The sequence below is a fragment of the Microtus oregoni genome, unplaced genomic scaffold, assembly GCF_018167655.1.
Source record: "Microtus oregoni isolate MIOR12 unplaced genomic scaffold, Mior012 000046F_ref0000063, whole genome shotgun sequence".
In the NCBI taxonomy this organism is placed as follows: Eukaryota; Metazoa; Chordata; class Mammalia; order Rodentia; family Cricetidae; genus Microtus; species Microtus oregoni.
The window spans coordinates 14,848,060-14,863,844 of NW_024543220.1; the positions used below are offsets into that span (position 1 = coordinate 14,848,060).

A 15,785-nucleotide genomic window follows, 5' to 3' on the forward strand; every position below is an offset into this window, starting at 1 on the left:
TGAGTAGAGCGGGGGTGACTTGTATTAGCTGCTTTTGCTTGGCTTCCTTCTGATCAAGTCCACCTTATTTACTGGCTGTTGTCACTACCAGTCAGTCTGGTCACTACCATAGCTCTTACTACCCGGGCGGCACTCCTGGAAGCCTCCTTGACCCTGCTTGTCTCTAGAAGATGAATTCATTCAGTGTGCCCCTGGGACCTCCACTTCAAGTCCAAGTCTCCTTTTCCCATGCATGCTGCATTTTTTTCAGTGGTGGTCACAGGCCAGGGCACAGAGTTTAGAGAAATGGGTGGCACAATGCTGCCTTCCCTTCTCCCCTTCCTTCTGCACAAGAACTTGGGAACTCATCTTTGAGACAGAAGTACATCCCTTGCTTTTCCTCAGATAGTCAGCCAGAGATATTTACTCACCAGACAGCACAGCGTGGGGCTCTTTATTACCCCTCTACTACCATGCCCTTCTGCTACAGCCGCTGGGCAACCAGAGGGGGAAAGGCCCCCACCTCTGTCTTCTGCTTGAAAGGTTGCTTGGTCCCTGGTAGAGTGGAAGGGAAACTGCATGGCTGAGGATGGCTGACTCACATAGTCCAGTGGGCATAGAGTAGGGCGAGGAGGATGAAGATGGCCACCGAGAGTAACATGTTCTTCCGATTCTCTTGCCGAAGCAGCTTTAGCTCCTTCTCTGGGAGGAAAAAGATGGGAAGAGAGAACACTGAGGCCCACCTAATTGCTTCTCCCATCCAGAATGGACACTCTGATAAAAACAAAAATGTCTCCTTCCAGCTACTCATACCCAAAACCTGGCCATGTCCTTGGTGTGCCCACACCCTATACTGAGACCTAAGATTAGGCCTGACTTGCTCAACCTTTTCTCTGAGTGCAGTAGGGTAATGTGCAAGGTCATCAAGGAGCTCATCCTTCAGGAGTCTCCAGCCAGCTGTTTATAGTTCACTCTGAGGCCAGTTGCAGCCTCCTTGGGCTCACAAAGTTCCGGAATTCCTGCTGTCCGAAGGTACACTAGAAAGAGCCCCAATACCCTTCATTCCCAGTCACCACTTGTGCAAAGGCGAAACTGATGTCCTGGCCATCCACCCCACCTATTCAATGGACTGGGAGAACTGCCAACCAGTTCTGGGTGGCCAGATTGATCCTCTGAGTAGAGAAGGGATGGGACACAGCTGAAGGGTCTGCAAACCACACAGTCCTAGCCTCAGGGATCTAATGCTCTGCTCCCAGCACCAGAAGGTGGCAGCATTGCTCTACCCACAGAAGCCCTTTCCTGCCCAAGTAGGGACTCCCAGTGTAGACGGTTCTGGTTGAGTGGGGCATGGGATGCAGAGTCCAGTATCTGTGGATGAGAACCTTGCCTCTGGACATGCACAGACACACCCCAGGGAATAGAGAGCCCTTGCTACTGTTTCCTCCTTTGGGGAAAAAAACAAAACCTTTTTCTCCTAGGTGCCAGGCATCAGGCTGGCTATAGGAGGGAACTTTCTTACCATACTTGGAGGCTTTGCTCATGAGGGTGGTTTTCTCCTTCTCCAGAGACCTCCTGTGGGGAAGGAGTTTGCAGGTCAGACCCTTTCTCTCCTGTCTTAACCAGAGGGGCAGTAGTTCTTGACTGTTTGAATAAAGGGACCAAAAACTAGGGCCTTAGAGGACAGGAGTTAAAGCTCAAAAAGTTAGGGATCCTTTTGCCTAGGCTTAGTTTATTTAGGAGACCAGGCTAGAGGGGCATAACTAGACGGGCATTACCTGTCCTCAGGACTCAGTTCTGCCCTGTACAGCCGGGAGGTCACAGCCTCCAGGTCCTTCCGACACTGAGACAGCTTCTCTTCTAGGCCATCAATCTGAAAGAGACAGAGGTGCAGAGCTCTAAGCTCTCCCAGCAGTGGTGCCCTGGAGAGACTCACCTCTAGGTCCACCCTACCTTTCCACCTATGTTTGTACTGGGCAGGACCCAGCTTTGCTGTTGACAGAGAGCTTCAAACTTTGAGCTGGCTGGCTGAGTCCCGAGAAACAAGAAGTGGGTGAGCCAGGCACAGGGTGGGCATGAAGCAGCAGATCCCCACCAGATCCCTGGCACCCAGCAGAACCTGCCCCATGGCTGGTTCAAGAAGGAAATGAACACTGCAGAGACAGCACAAGATACCAAGTCTCCATGTGGGAGGAGAAGGGTTAAATGTCGGGGGGTTAAAAAGTAGGGGCATTTTTCTCATGACCATGATTCATCCTAATAGTGCAGTCTGTGTTGTCACTATAGGCGTTTTTCTGAAAATAAATAAAAATTGGTGAAACAATGCAACTTAAAACCACTCCTCTCTCTTTCTGATGTGGCTCTTACGCAGAGATGTCGCCTATCATCAAGGTCAGCGTACCTCAATGGCAAAGTGGCTAAGCTCTTAAAAGAGGGCTGCCAGCCGTATCTTCTTCCATTTGCTGCCATTTCAGATATGTGATCTTAAAGAAAATACCTGAATTGTGGGAAAATGGTCTGTAAATGCTGGGCCAGGCTATCCAGACCTGGGTGTCAGTGTTATGCATTTGGCACTGAACACTATGATTCTGCCTTGACTTGGTCTCCAGGTATCTAAGTAGCTATTTCTCTGGGCCTAGACTGGCTTGCTAGTGCCTCACTTTTGGTCATGGGTGTGTTGAGGGCTCCTTGAAACCTTAAACAGTCCTCTTCCAGCTCTGACTTTTACCATGTCCCCAAGAGGGACAGCAAACAAGGCCAAATCAAAGGATAGCATTCCCTAGATGGAATAGTTTTCCTGAGGCGTTACAGGAACACCCTTCTGTCGCCTCAGCTCCGTTCCTTACTGGAGCTACTCAAAAGAAACTTGCCTTCTAAGCAGGCTGGGCAGAGTCTGGGTGTCCCAGGCCACTAGCCTGGGGTCAGGGTTCAGCAAAGTTGCACTTGAAGTCCCTGCCATCTCCCTGGACAACAGCCACCTCAGACATCGCTGGGTCAGCCACTTTGGTGGGTTCAGGTGAAAGGTATATTCCCTTTCCTGCAGCCCAGAAAGGAGGGCTCCACGTGAAGGAATAATCTGCAAAGATGCAAGGTAAACTGCATGGCACCAGCCTCTCAGCCAGCAGACTAAGCAGTCCCCAGAGAAGCCGGAAGCCTTCCTGGAACTGTACTGTAGAGAGGGGAACACCGGAGAGGAGGCTTGGGGACAAGCAGTCTGATATGGGTACTTCTGGCCACCCTGCAGTGTGCCCAACACAGGTTACTCCTGAGACTGTGACCTCGTGGCACTGCAGTGATCAGTCAGAGGCTATGCTGAGACCTAAATATTTTTTTTTTTTCTTCTGGTTTTTCAAGACAGGTTTCTTTGTAGTTTTGGAACCTGTCCTGGCACTAGCTCTGTAGACCAGGCTGGACTCAAACTCAGATACACCTGCCTCTGCCTCCCAAGTGCTGGGATTAAAGGTGCCCGGCCGAGACCTAAATCTTACTTATGCAGCTGGACCTTCCGCCCTGGCTGGAAGATACCTCTTTTACCTGGCAAAGTCAGCCTTTTCTATACTGCCCCTCCTGTTCAAGCTTTTATCTTCCCAGGCTGGAACCCTGGCCAATTCTACTTGTGACTGTGACCTGCCTGACCTCTAAGAATGTTCAAGTCTGCAGCTCCTTAGGCAACCTGCCCCCTTTTTTGCCCACAAGGCCTGGTCTCCTGCAGTCTTCCTATTTGTGACTAGAGTGAGCAGCAGCTCAAGTATGGGTAGACTGAGGGGCTGGGACCATATAGTTCAGGGTTTGTACAAGTGGTTTCTGAAACCCTTGGGTTCACTAAAACAAGAAAACAGCTGTGCTTGCACATAGCTGACACAGCTTGCCCCAGATGTCCAGTCCAGGTTCAGTTCTTTCTGCTGTTCTCTGGGCAGGACCCTGGTTTGCAGGCCATTCTGGGGGAGCGATCAGGTTAAGGGTTTCCATCCCTGAATGCCTCTGGAAGGCGACCAGGTGCCCAAACAAGTGGTAATTGCCCTAGAGCCAGGCCAGGCGCTCTTGCTGAGCAATGTCTTACAGCTGAAGCTGTGGCAAAGTCACTGCCATCATGCTCTGGACAGGGCCCGAGGGGCTGGCAGTCGGGGGCCTTTATCTGAACAAGCCCAATTTATTTGCAGTTACACTGAATATCCCCACTTTCATTTGCCACTTTTTAATGAGGCTTAAATGGGCGAACACAAATCAAGGTTTTAGGGACTCAGTTCTAACCTCCCTCTATGAATATTTATGTCCTGCTGACAATTCCGATTCCCTTCTAAATAGCAATGGACTGGGGTGGGGGAGGCTGAGCCTGAAGGAGGCTCTTCAGCAAGTCACAGATTCACCCTTGGGAAGGGACTAGACACCAGCAGCACTTGAAGCAGAGACCACTGTCAGAAACCGGAATAATGGGGCAGAAACTCCAAGAATTTCTATGGAGGAGGCAGGGAGGGATGGTCATAATGCTTTTAGATGTGACGTGGGGCAGCAGAACAGAGCTGTCCCAACAAGATAGGTCAAAAGAAAAGACTTGAAAACGGGCCTTATAAAAGCCCCCAGCTGGAGTTTCCAGTCGACTCTCATGCACAGGGTTATGAGCACTACAGGCTACAGGTTCAAATTCAAGTCCTCTGTTCATTTTCTCCCTGCCTTCCAGCCAAAGAAAACAGAGGGCAGAAAGACAGGCCCCAGAAGCTATAAGCTTTAGGGTCAGAATAAAGAATAAAATAGCTCGCTGGGTCAGTTGCTCCTAAGACCTGCCTGTGCCTCATGTGCCTCAGGTGACATCTCAAGAGATGTGACTGTAATGATGTGCTCAGAACGGCACTTCACACAGCTGGAGTGTAGGAACGGCTGCTGTTAGAGAATGGTGCTCACTGGGGTCAAGAGTGGTGGGGAAGCCCTAGCCCTGCTATCAGCAGACAGCAGTGGGAAAGCACACAAGGTCTTCCTCCATGGCTCAGCTTACCACTTTGCAATCTGTGTGGGATGGCGCTGGGGTGGGATCAAAAGGCAGGGCCAGATATGGGGGAACCCAAGGGTGCAACTGTGAGACCAACAGAGAGAGCACTGAACAGAAAACTCAGCAGAGGCCCAGAGAAGCAGTGGCAGTGGTCCTCTGAGGACCTGAGGTAGGGGAAGCCTGGCAATCAGATTTGGGTGTTTGAAGCACAGCTCTAGGGGGCCTGGCAGCTAGTGAGGCTGAGTCGGCTAGTAATCTCTGTGGCAGACAGAGATTCAATCAAAGAGATGGGAACTACTGCAGTGGACAGGAAGGTTCCATTGTGGAAGGTCATGGAGCTACCAGAGCCTCTGCCTAGCAGAAGACTGGCCTGGCGCTAAAGGGGGCAGCATGGCCCTGGCAGAATGGGTGTGCCCTGGTAGATTAAGAAACATCCATGCACTATGCTTATACCCAGGAACAAGGTGATACCAGGGGGAAGAACCTGTGGCTGAGCAGGCTCACCGTCTTAGAGGAACTGGCACCTTGCATTGAGAAGCAAGGTACAACAAAAGGAGTTGGTACTCAGAGAAGCCTGCACGTGAGGCCTGTATCGCAGTCTTGGTAATAACTGAGGCCTTGGCTATCTATCTGCATTTGAGTAGGACTCAAGTCTGGTGGGTGGCTTAGAGTGTGCTAGGGAGGGCAGGAGAACAGCTGGAGGTGCCAGTTTCCCTCCCCAGCCTACAGCTCTGTCTGCTCCTGGTTAGGGCTGTAGATCCCCAGCCCCGGCCCAGACTTGGATATAGCCTCACTCCCAGAGCTTTGGGCAAATGTCCCTGGGGTCCTATGCACCATAAAACCACTCTGTTAAGAGAAACTGTAAAATTCCCCTGAAATCCCCAGGAGGCATCTTTTCAGAGGATGGTGCCTCCAGGAATCAAAGCCCTGAAGAGGCTCCTCAGAGGCAAGGAACTTGTGCCACTTGCATAGACAGCTGCCCCTGCACAGGTCAGGTCAGGCCCCACAGGGTGCCAGCTCTAGGGCTGCTAAAGGAGCATGGGTAGCTTTTATTCCTCTGACAAGCGAGAGTCAGCAGGCGCCACAGCTCTTGTGGGGAGTGAAGTAACTGAACACAGCACTCAGAGCACCAGGACAGCTGGGAGGCAGCTCCTGGTCCACAGTCTCAGCCACTGCAGCTGCCTTGAGGGCCAGGCTCTCTCCTGGGAAAGGACAGAGGACCCCTGGGGCTTGGTTTAAGGCCACAAGGCCCACTCTGTTCTCTAGGTTGGCAAGACATTCTTGTCTCTCTCCTCTGGGAGCTTCTGGCCAGCAAGTGACAGGATGCTGGCCACAAAAGGGCTTGGGGGTGGGGGGTGGGGTGTCAGGCAGTGGTCATGGGGCATGCCCTGCACCCGTCTGGCAAGGAGTTGACTGGGTACCAAAGACTTATAACAAAGAAGATAGTATCATGTGTCTGACTGAAGGCATGAGTCAGGAGTGGCACTGGGAACCAAAAGCCCACAAAGTAGATGCAACAGCTCGGACACATCTGCAGCAATGCCCAGGTGCCAGGCTCTGTTCTAGTCTCCACACAGAGGAGGAGGGCAGACAGCCAGGGTCCACATTTTATCGGCAGACTTACAGGAAGGAAGCAGCTTTCCAGGTGTGTCCTAACCCTGTCACCCCACAGTCTCTCTTAGCCTAGGAGGCAACTTCCATCCCTGTACCCTAGGATGGGCAGCATATGCAGCTGCAGGCATCCAATCTGACTTTGCAAAGGGCTGTCACCACTGTGCAGAGAGCTACTCTTGGCAGAGATGGTTAGCAACTTGGCAGAGGCTGCATGGCTAGGAGATGGCGGGACTGGGTCCGGGACCATGTGCTTTTCTCCAGCACCCTTCATGAAAATATCCACAAACAACAAGAACTACTGACATTCAGAAACAAAGTCAAGCACCACCCAGCTGAGCCCGTGGCAGTCTGCTGGTCTGGCTTCAACAGACCCTCTAATCTGAGAGACCTTGTGCCTGACTCTGCTTGGTCTCTTCTCACACAACAGATGCGCTGCCTGGAAGGGTCTGCCTGGAATCCGTGTGCCGGAGACACAGGCGCCAAGAGCCCGGCGTCTGTCTTCATACTAAGCCGACTCCCCCTTCACAAACACCCTCCCCCACATTGCCACACTGTCAAAGTACCTTCCCAAATGCACACAAAATACATCCAGTTTGGAGAAGAAAGTGTGTGGGCTAGCTGTGCCTGTAAACCCTCTTCCTCTCCCCTCCCCAAAGGGCATCAGCGCTTTCTCCTCTTCTAATTCACAGCCTGGGAAGCTGGTCCAGGAAATCCACTCATTTTCACACATCAGGAGCCCTGGGATGTTTACTGTAATGGGTAAAGGAGCTAGACCGCCTGCCCAGATGGTCCCTGGCAAGAGCGCTGGGACTTTCCATCTGGAGCCTCTAGGCCACACGGCCAAGTCATGGGGGATCATGGACATCATCTCCCAGGTAACCAGCCTCAAACCTAAATGGGTAACCCCATTACACTGTGTAAGTGACATCTTTATGTGGAGGCTCACAGGACTCTGTATGTGCAGAAAAACAAAACACCATGGTCCCTAAAACAATAGGCTGGGTGCAAAGTTTCTCTTCCAGGCAGAGCAGGTGAAGACAGCAAGCCTTCCAGTGTCTAGCAACAGCCAAGAGGACCACCCAGCTGAACATGAACCCCACCCCAGCTAGCTAGGAAGAGGTCTGCAGCAGTCCTGGAGAGCCGCCAAGGTCGGCACAGAGGAACTGTGCAGCTTTGGAAGTCACCTTGCAGGCCAGACCTTGCCCTAAGCCTCCAGCTGCTTCAGGACAAAATGCTGCCTGGGTTTGGTTTCTCTTCTTTCTCCTAGATCTGGTTTTTGATAAACTGGCAAAGCTTCTCCATCGCTGAGAGGCTCAAAGCACTTTTCGAGAGCTGGCATCCGCCCCGTGCCTTATGAATTCATTAATTAAGACGCTGGCAAACAGCCACTCCACACATGCTGACATCCAGCAGCGTTAGGTAATGAGGTTTTAGTCTCCTGACCCCCGTTAAGTGGAGCAGAGCCAGATGCAGGCTGCCGAAAGACTCACCTGCCCGATGGCGACCTGTCGCTTCCACCTGTGCAGGTGAGGCTCATTTAATGGTCAGCAGGCCCGGAACAGCCCACATCTGCCAGACTCTCCCAGCAAGGAAGGTCCATGTTAGTGCCCAACCTCAGCCCCAACCACACACCTACCTGGAATCAACAGTGCCTCCTGCCACTGAGGCCAATTGGGTAAGACTTCTTCCAGCCAAGACATTGCTCTAGCCCTGTTGCAGCAAATGGGGCTTCCCCACAGCTTGTGCAGAGCTCACTTGAGGACTCCTGGACTGATTAACAGTGGTCACAGTTCACGCTAGCCAAACCATTTCTTTCCCGAAGCCTCCACCTGTCCTGAGTCGCGGTCAGTCTGTCTGAGAACCAGGGGATAACAACTGCTTCCCACACTCTCAACCCCTGATTAGCAGTCCGGCAGTGACTCTCAGCCCTTCCCCTCAGCTTGCCTCCACTGCAGAAAAGTTGGCTGACAGCCAGGGTCACACACAGCTTTGGGTAATGAGACGTCCCAGATGTCATCTGGGAGACGACTGGAGCTGTGGCAGCTACCTTGTGACTATGGACCCAGTTAAGGCTATGCAGGAACACTAGCCCTGCTACTCAACAGAGCTGAGCTCCTGCACCAACGCAGGAGCCACTTGGCCATCCTCTCCTATGGGGGAGAATAATATTCCCATGCGTCTAAGTCACGGAGGCCGTTCTGAAACCTGTACACAAAAACTTTCCCAACAGACAAGATTTGTGTACTAGGGACCAAACCTAACCAAGTTACCTCCTTCAGCAGGAACATGGCTCATTAGCTGGGCACCTTCCAATCATACAGGTGGCTGTGGTGCCATAAAAGGGTGGGGGTGGCTAAGACTCATGCTTAGTAAGGGCCCAAGGCTTGCAGACCAGCCACCAAAGAAACAAGTCCAGTTACTGTCTTAGTTTAAACTGCACATGAACTACTATCAGCCCAAACTCCCCCTGTCCATTTGGGCAGCAATTTCTCATGGGATAGGGCTTTGCTCATTGCTTAGAACAAACTTAGAACCAACAATCAGTTGTTTCCAGCTGACTCCCATGGGCCTCTGAAGGGGGCCTGGCTGCTAGGTGACCACCTGGCACAGTTGGCCCATGACCACCCTCAGGGCCAGGGCCACTTGCTTGGTAATTGTTTCATTAAGACAAGCAGGGGCTGTTTGCAGGTGCTGAGATCTCTCACTTGTGGGCTTTTATTGCACTCGTCAGATTAACAAACATTTTTGATTAAATCACCACTTCACTAGCTCTGAGCGAACGACTTTTAATAAGAGGACAATATCTACCGCCACTGAGCATCAGTGCACATTCAATACTCAGACCCGCTGGGGGCAACAGAGAAGGAAGCAGAGACGCAGCCAGATGCCAGGCTGAGGCCCAGGAATACAGGTCTCAAATCCTCCAATACCCCAACGAAAAGTAACCATAGGGACTAAGGCTGCAGATACCTACACGCTCATACAGTTTTATAATCTGTCTACTTGCCAGTATTTTAAATCTCCATGCAAACATCTATAAAAGTGCAGTTACTGAAGGGGTGGAAATGGGCTAGGAACATGGCTCGGGCTTGCCTACTGTGCTGGTCTCTCCTTAAATCACAGCTACTTCTCAGTCCCAGCAGAGCACAGAAAACAGCACACCACTATCGGCCCTGATCAGGTCTTGTCTTGGCTCTGAACCTGCACAAGCCAGGCCTCCGTCATCTGCATTGCTCTTGGTGATTTTCCAAGCTCCCACAAGAGTTCACTACGCTTGGGTCACTAGTGCTATTTCCAGCCCAAGGTTCCAAACACCCCACAATCCTCCCAGACAGCATGCTCAGGACCACAGCAACACCCCAGGAACCTGACACCAAGCTCCATTCTAGTTTGCTTTTCTGTTGCTGTGATAAACGACACGACCAAAAGCAACTCGAGAAGGAAAGGGTTAATTTCAGCTTCCCAGTTTACTGTCCATCATGAAGGGAACTCAAGGCAGAGGCCATGGAAGGGCTGCTCCTCATGGTTTGTTTGCTCTGCCTGCCCTCTCACACAACCCTGGACCACCTGCCCAGAGGCACCACTCCGCTGGGTGGGCTCTCCCACACCGAGGCATTCATCAGGAAAATGCCCCGCAGACTCGCCCACAGACCACTGGGATGGAGGCAATCTCTTGAAGTCCTTTCTTCCTAAATGAATCTAGTTTGTGTCAACTTGACAAGAAACTAACCAGCGCCACACCATGCATAATGCTGCAAAATGGGTAGATCTGTTCCCATATAAAGCACTAAGAGAATCCATGGCATGTCGAACACTTAAAATTCTGTGCTGGAAGCTGAGGGTGTAGCTCAACAGCGGAACACTGGGCTCCAGCCCCACCATAGATAGATGGGTAGGCGGATGGATGATAGATTGATAGATAGACCCGTCAATTGATCTGAGTCAGCTGATGAAAGACAGGAGCTACTCTTCTACGTTACTGATGCGGACACGGAAGCGGGAAGAGAGGATGAACTCAGATCTGCACAGGTTGGGCAGGGCAGGGGGGCTGGTTGTCTTTGGCCACCTTATGCCAGCAACACTGTGAGGGGAAGTGTGACCTGAGGGAGACCTGGTTCCTACCACATGCCAGCCCCTTCCCCCATGATTATCAGGCTACAGCTGAGCTGAGCATGTGGCCTCCTGGCTGATGAGCCCATTTCCCAGCTGCCCTGGCAGGGAGTGAGGCCATGCACCTTGGTTCTTAAAAATAGAAAGTGGGCACTCTAGGGCCAGGGTCCTTACTGCACTAGCCACTTCCTTAACAAAAAATATACCAGAGAGGTGTCCCCCGATCTTGTTAAGATGGCAGAGCCCCAGTCCAGTGGACCAGAGGCTGGCAATCAAAGGCCTGTGGACAGAGTACTCTGCTTACTCTTCTTAGAAAGGGCGTTTTGGTTTTTGAGATGATTCTCACTACTGTACTCTATGTCGGCCATGAACTCATAAGCTTCCTATCTCAGCCTCCTAAGCACACCGTTAGCTTTAAATAAGAGCTGCTTTTCTTTTAAGACAGACTGATTCAAGGTAGCTACATTTTTTGTGTATCTGAGTCAGGATCACATGTATTGTGGGTTGGGCTATGTAGCAAGGATGGTCTTGAACTCCTGATCTCTTTGCCAAGTGCTGAGATTATAGGCATACACCACCATAACTGGCTATGGTAGATACATTTTTTCTTTCAAGATTTATTTATATTTTATGTTTGCTTATGTTTGTGTACCACATGTGTGCCTGGTGTCCAAAGAGGCCAAAAAAAGGCATCAGGTCCCCCGGAACTGGAGGTAGAGAGATTGTGAACTGTCGTATGGATGGTGGGAAGCAACCCTGGTCCTCTGCCAGAACAGCCAGTGCTCTTAGCACTGAGCCATCTCTCTAGCCCCAGTACTTATAGCCTTTAAAATTGGCCCAACATCAAGTTAGCAAATACTGAAGAGGATTGGGCTTCCACAAAGCTCTGGTCAACGTCTTCATCAACTAATACATACACAGTGCTCTCTGATGTGTGTTTTGTTAGAGATCTTATTTAATAAATGGACAGTTCGTTAGCACTGAACTCACTGCCCAAAGCATCATGTAGTACCGAGCTGCTTCATGCCTGGAAAACGGTTAATCTAACAAACCGATTGTCCCTGTAAGCCACATCACAGCCCTGGAACACTCGACAGCACTTTAGCGCTGTGCTTAGGGATCCCTTCAAGTAGCGAAATCACCAATAAAGAGCACAAAAATGCAAAAACCGCGGCCCTAGAAAGCCCATAAAAGGACATTTGTTACGGCATGACGGCTCAAACAGGGCAGCGCTGCTCAGTCTCAGCTGCAAGGGCGGCTCTCAGGTGAATCCCATGCACCGCCACTTTTGCAAACACGCTGACCTGAGGACGACAGACCTCAGCCAGGAGGCAGATTTGGAGTCTGTGACTACGACTGACCAGAGCTGCCACAGAGGCATCCGACTCACAAAGTCTAAACGGGAAACGTTTGACTTTTCTACACATGACCTCTCCAGGCCGTTAGCTAACGACAGCTTTTTCACTCTCGAGGCTTCGGAGTTTTGGGGTTTCTGGTACAGAAGGTTACTTATGGTAGTATGGGTGCTCCTCCCCAACAACCCACACTTGGAAGGCCTTTCTTACCCAACAGGGATGAGAGCTTTCTCACAGCGGCAGAAATGGCGCCCCCTCGCCTAGCTTTCCCTGGCTTAAATACTACAGCCCAGCTGAGACCACGTGCCAAACAACAGGCCGAGTTGCATTCAACAGGTGATACAGGAGAGGCTGGACTCTCAGGTGAGGGTTATGACCCTCCCCAACCCTTCACGAGGCGAACCAGCAAGCACAGCTGGGACGCTCCATTTGCAGACACAGCTGAGCTTCCCTCAATGGCAGTGGCTTAGCTCCAAGGATAGCCAAACAGCACATGCATCAGCTTGGATATGGGAGGCTTACTTCAACCACACTCAGGTCCTACCGAGTTACCTGGGATAAAGAAGCGGTCCTGTCGGTCTCCACTTCCACAAGCTCTACAAAGAGTCGTTTAGACTCACCCAGTAGGCAGGAAGCCTCTGGGAGGCTTTGAACAGTGATACCTGACACCGTCATCTACACACTGTTGAGTTATGTTCCTGTGTGTGCCGGACACCTGGGGCCTAAGGGCCACAGGCCGACATCCTACGGTAGCTGAGATGAAATGAGTCCCCGCTTCTGGGAAGCCCACCTGAGCGTCATTCTCTGCGCGTCACCTTTACCATTTTCAGCTGGCTTCACCTTTTTCTTTCCCCTTTTGGGGCGTGGTCTTGCTCTGTATCCCAGGCTGGTTTTGAACTCTCTGAGTCCTAGGACTACAAGCATGCACTTCCATACCTCTGGGTTCTACTTCGAACCTTGGTCCCTCATCTATACCAACATGACAGACATGCAAGGATCCGCAGAACTCAGGGAAAGTCGCATATGGTACTAAACGTGCCTCAGAAGTCTTCCTCCGCATGTGCGAGAAACTATTTCAAAGGCCTCCCTAACACCAGCTCTAGAATTCTTCCCAGATTCCCAAAGATCCTCAGAGCTAATTTGCACAGGAAAAACTCCCCATCTCTGGAGGCGTCTGAGCGATATCAGAAGCGCACTCGTCCCTGGGTCCCAGCTCCACGACAGTCCCTCCAGGTCCCTAACATGGACAGTACCCACTGGTCCTTTTCAGCGACTTCTGAATCACAGGTCTCCCTTCCATGTCCGAGTCCCTCCCCTTAGAATACCGTCTATGCTTTGTCTTCTGTGGGGCTCTGCTTCCGGGCATCCCCGGGCCTGGCTTCCCTCCCTTCAGTGCCCTCAAGCCTCGCCACCTCTCCCAAAGCCACGTCGCCCGCTTCCTCTTTCTGGTCCCCCTCGCAGCCGCCGGGCCGAACAAGGCGAACAACCACATGGCTCAAACCTGACTTGTCCCCTCACCTCCTGAGCGACGCCCAGATTCTCCCGCTTCTTTTTAGTCATGTTGCTCGCCGTGTCCCCCGCACTGGACCGGCCCACTAAGTCGCACCACGCACGCGCAAATTCTCGTGCTTTTCTTTCATTGGCTGGCGCGGCAAAAGGAGGCGGGGCCGCTGCCGTCGCCATCTTGTTGAGGGGCACGTCCCCCTTGCCGCGGCCATATTTGTGAGGGGCGTACGCAAAGGGGAGGTCTCGGGATGAGATCCGCGAACCAGCCTGGTGGAGATGGCTTTACCTACTAAGAACGAACCTTCTATTCCTTCCTTCCTTCCTTCCTTCCTTCCTTCCTTCCTTCTTTCCTTCCTTTCTTTCTTCTCTCCCTCTCTCCCTCCCTCCTTTCCTTCCTCTTTCCCTCCCTTACTTTTTCCTTCCTTTCTTCTCATTCTTTCCTTTATTTCTTTCTTCCTCCCTCCCTCCTCTCTCTCTCTCTCTCTCTCTCTCTCTCTCTCTCTCTCTCTCTCTCTCTCTCTCTCTCTCTCTCTCTCTCTCTCTCTCCCCTTCCTTCTTGCATCTGTCCGTGGCACCCCTCCCTGCACAGTTTTAGGCTAACCTCATTCAAATTCAGTCGGCCCCACGAGGCTCAGCTTACAAACCCTGCTCCTTTACTCCCAATTCGAGCCATTCTGCCCGTTGGAATCCAATTATGACCTTGTACTGTTAATCCTTATCGTCTTGTATTCTTCGACAGTACTCCTGTGTTCTGGCGAGACCGGAGCAGCCTGCAAACATTACAGAAGGCAGGCAGCTGCAATGTTCCGCCTGAGCTTTCCTAGCACCTACTTTTTTCTGCCTATTTCTTTACAGTCTTGCTCATGTTTAGTATTTTAAAGTGTTTAGACCTGTGAACTTTACAATGTTTTAACTATAACCCTACCGTATAGACTGTGACCTACGGAACTGCAACCAGAGTTTTACAACTCAGTACGTTTGGCATCTGTGAAGTGCTGTGTTGTTTTTTTCTTATTAAACTATCTATTTGAGTTAAAAAAAAAAAAAGATAGCTGAGCATGATGTGGCACTCCGGTGGTCTCAGTTACTTAGGAGGGGGAGGGAGCAGTATTTAGAGCCCACAAATTTGAAATCAGCCCAGGCAACAGCGAAACTTGAACAATAAAAAAGTAATAATTATTTTTTTAAATGGGGGGACTAGCAAGTAGATGGACGTGGTTTAAAAGAGTGGGGTGTGGTTCAAAAAACTACCATAGACCTTCTTTACATTTCTTTGAGATGCCAGTTATTGATTATGGCTCCAGGTAATACATTCCCTTCTTGTGCTGGACACTAGTTTGTTGGGCGGAACCTCTCTGTGCACGGGAACAAAGCAGCCTCCTCTGCATGCACAGCCCTGCCCTTCTGTGCACCTTTCTAAAGATAAATTTGCCCAAGTGGAATTACTAGGTCACAGATGATGAGACCAGGATCGAAGCTCCTTGTTTCCCGGTGGTTATCTCTGCACCAGAGCCTGTTTCTCCGTGTGAATAATAGCCCCACCTCAGTGTTCAGAAGAAAACCGTTTTCAGATCTGTGTTTTCTACTTGATAGAGTCCTTGAGTGATGGAGCTGGAAGGGACCCGAGATACCATCTCACTTGGCCGCCTCCCTGCGACCCACAGAGAGAACGTGTTGTAAATTCTACCTGAACAGGACGCAGGCTGTTGAAGTTGTTTAGTGAAAGTCCTCAGCTTAACACCCGGCGCAGAAAAATCTTACTCGAGAACATTGTCTATCAACTGTCAATCAACAGCACGTATTGTCAGAACACTCTCCCAGCATTGGTTCCGGTCCCAGAAAAACCAGACTCTGCTTCCCAATTATCACAGGCATTGGCCCAGGGGAGGTGAGAAGAGGAGGAAAAACACTGTGTTCTTTTAGAAGTGGCTCCTTTTGTGTTTCTCTGGCACCAAGAAAAAGGCACAGAGCTCTGGGTGCACCTCATGGCGGTCTCGTCTCCTCCCGGTCCCTGGCACAGATAGAAAAGCTTGCACTCTCAGCTTTCTCCCTGAGCGGCCTCAGGTTTTCCCAACCTGGCCTTATCTCCTGAGTCACATGATGGAAGAAAATGCTCAAGATGAGGGACTCGGGAGAGAGCATCACAGTTAAGAGCATTGTAGCTCTTGTACAGGACCCGGGTTGCGGTTCTAGCATCCACAAGGTGACTAATCACAGTATGTAACTCCAATTTCATAGGA

General features: G+C 51.1%; 2 protein-coding genes across 2 annotated transcripts in view; one reads left to right on the forward strand and one right to left on the reverse strand.

Annotated features, from left to right (window-relative positions):
- The window catches only part of Cmtr1 (cap methyltransferase 1), a 95,817-nt gene extending 88,684 nt beyond the window's left edge, over positions 1-7,133 (forward strand). The window contains exon 29 of the mRNA XM_041634347.1: positions 7,002-7,133. Within this exon, the coding sequence (XP_041490281.1) occupies positions 7,002-7,083 (82 nt within the window). The 3' untranslated portion in view covers positions 7,084-7,133. The remainder of the gene's footprint in view (positions 1-7,001) is intronic.
- Ccdc167 (coiled-coil domain containing 167) lies at positions 290-13,639 on the reverse strand. The gene is made up of 4 exons (XM_041634354.1): positions 13,558-13,639; positions 1,755-1,849; positions 1,499-1,551; positions 290-681 (listed from the first exon to the last, which is right to left on the reverse strand). The coding sequence occupies exons 1-4, from the start codon at positions 13,597-13,599 to the stop codon at positions 578-580; spliced, it is 294 nt and encodes a 97-aa protein (XP_041490288.1). The 5' UTR covers positions 13,600-13,639; the 3' UTR covers positions 290-577.
- Positions 13,640-15,785: the final 2,146 nt, after the last annotated feature.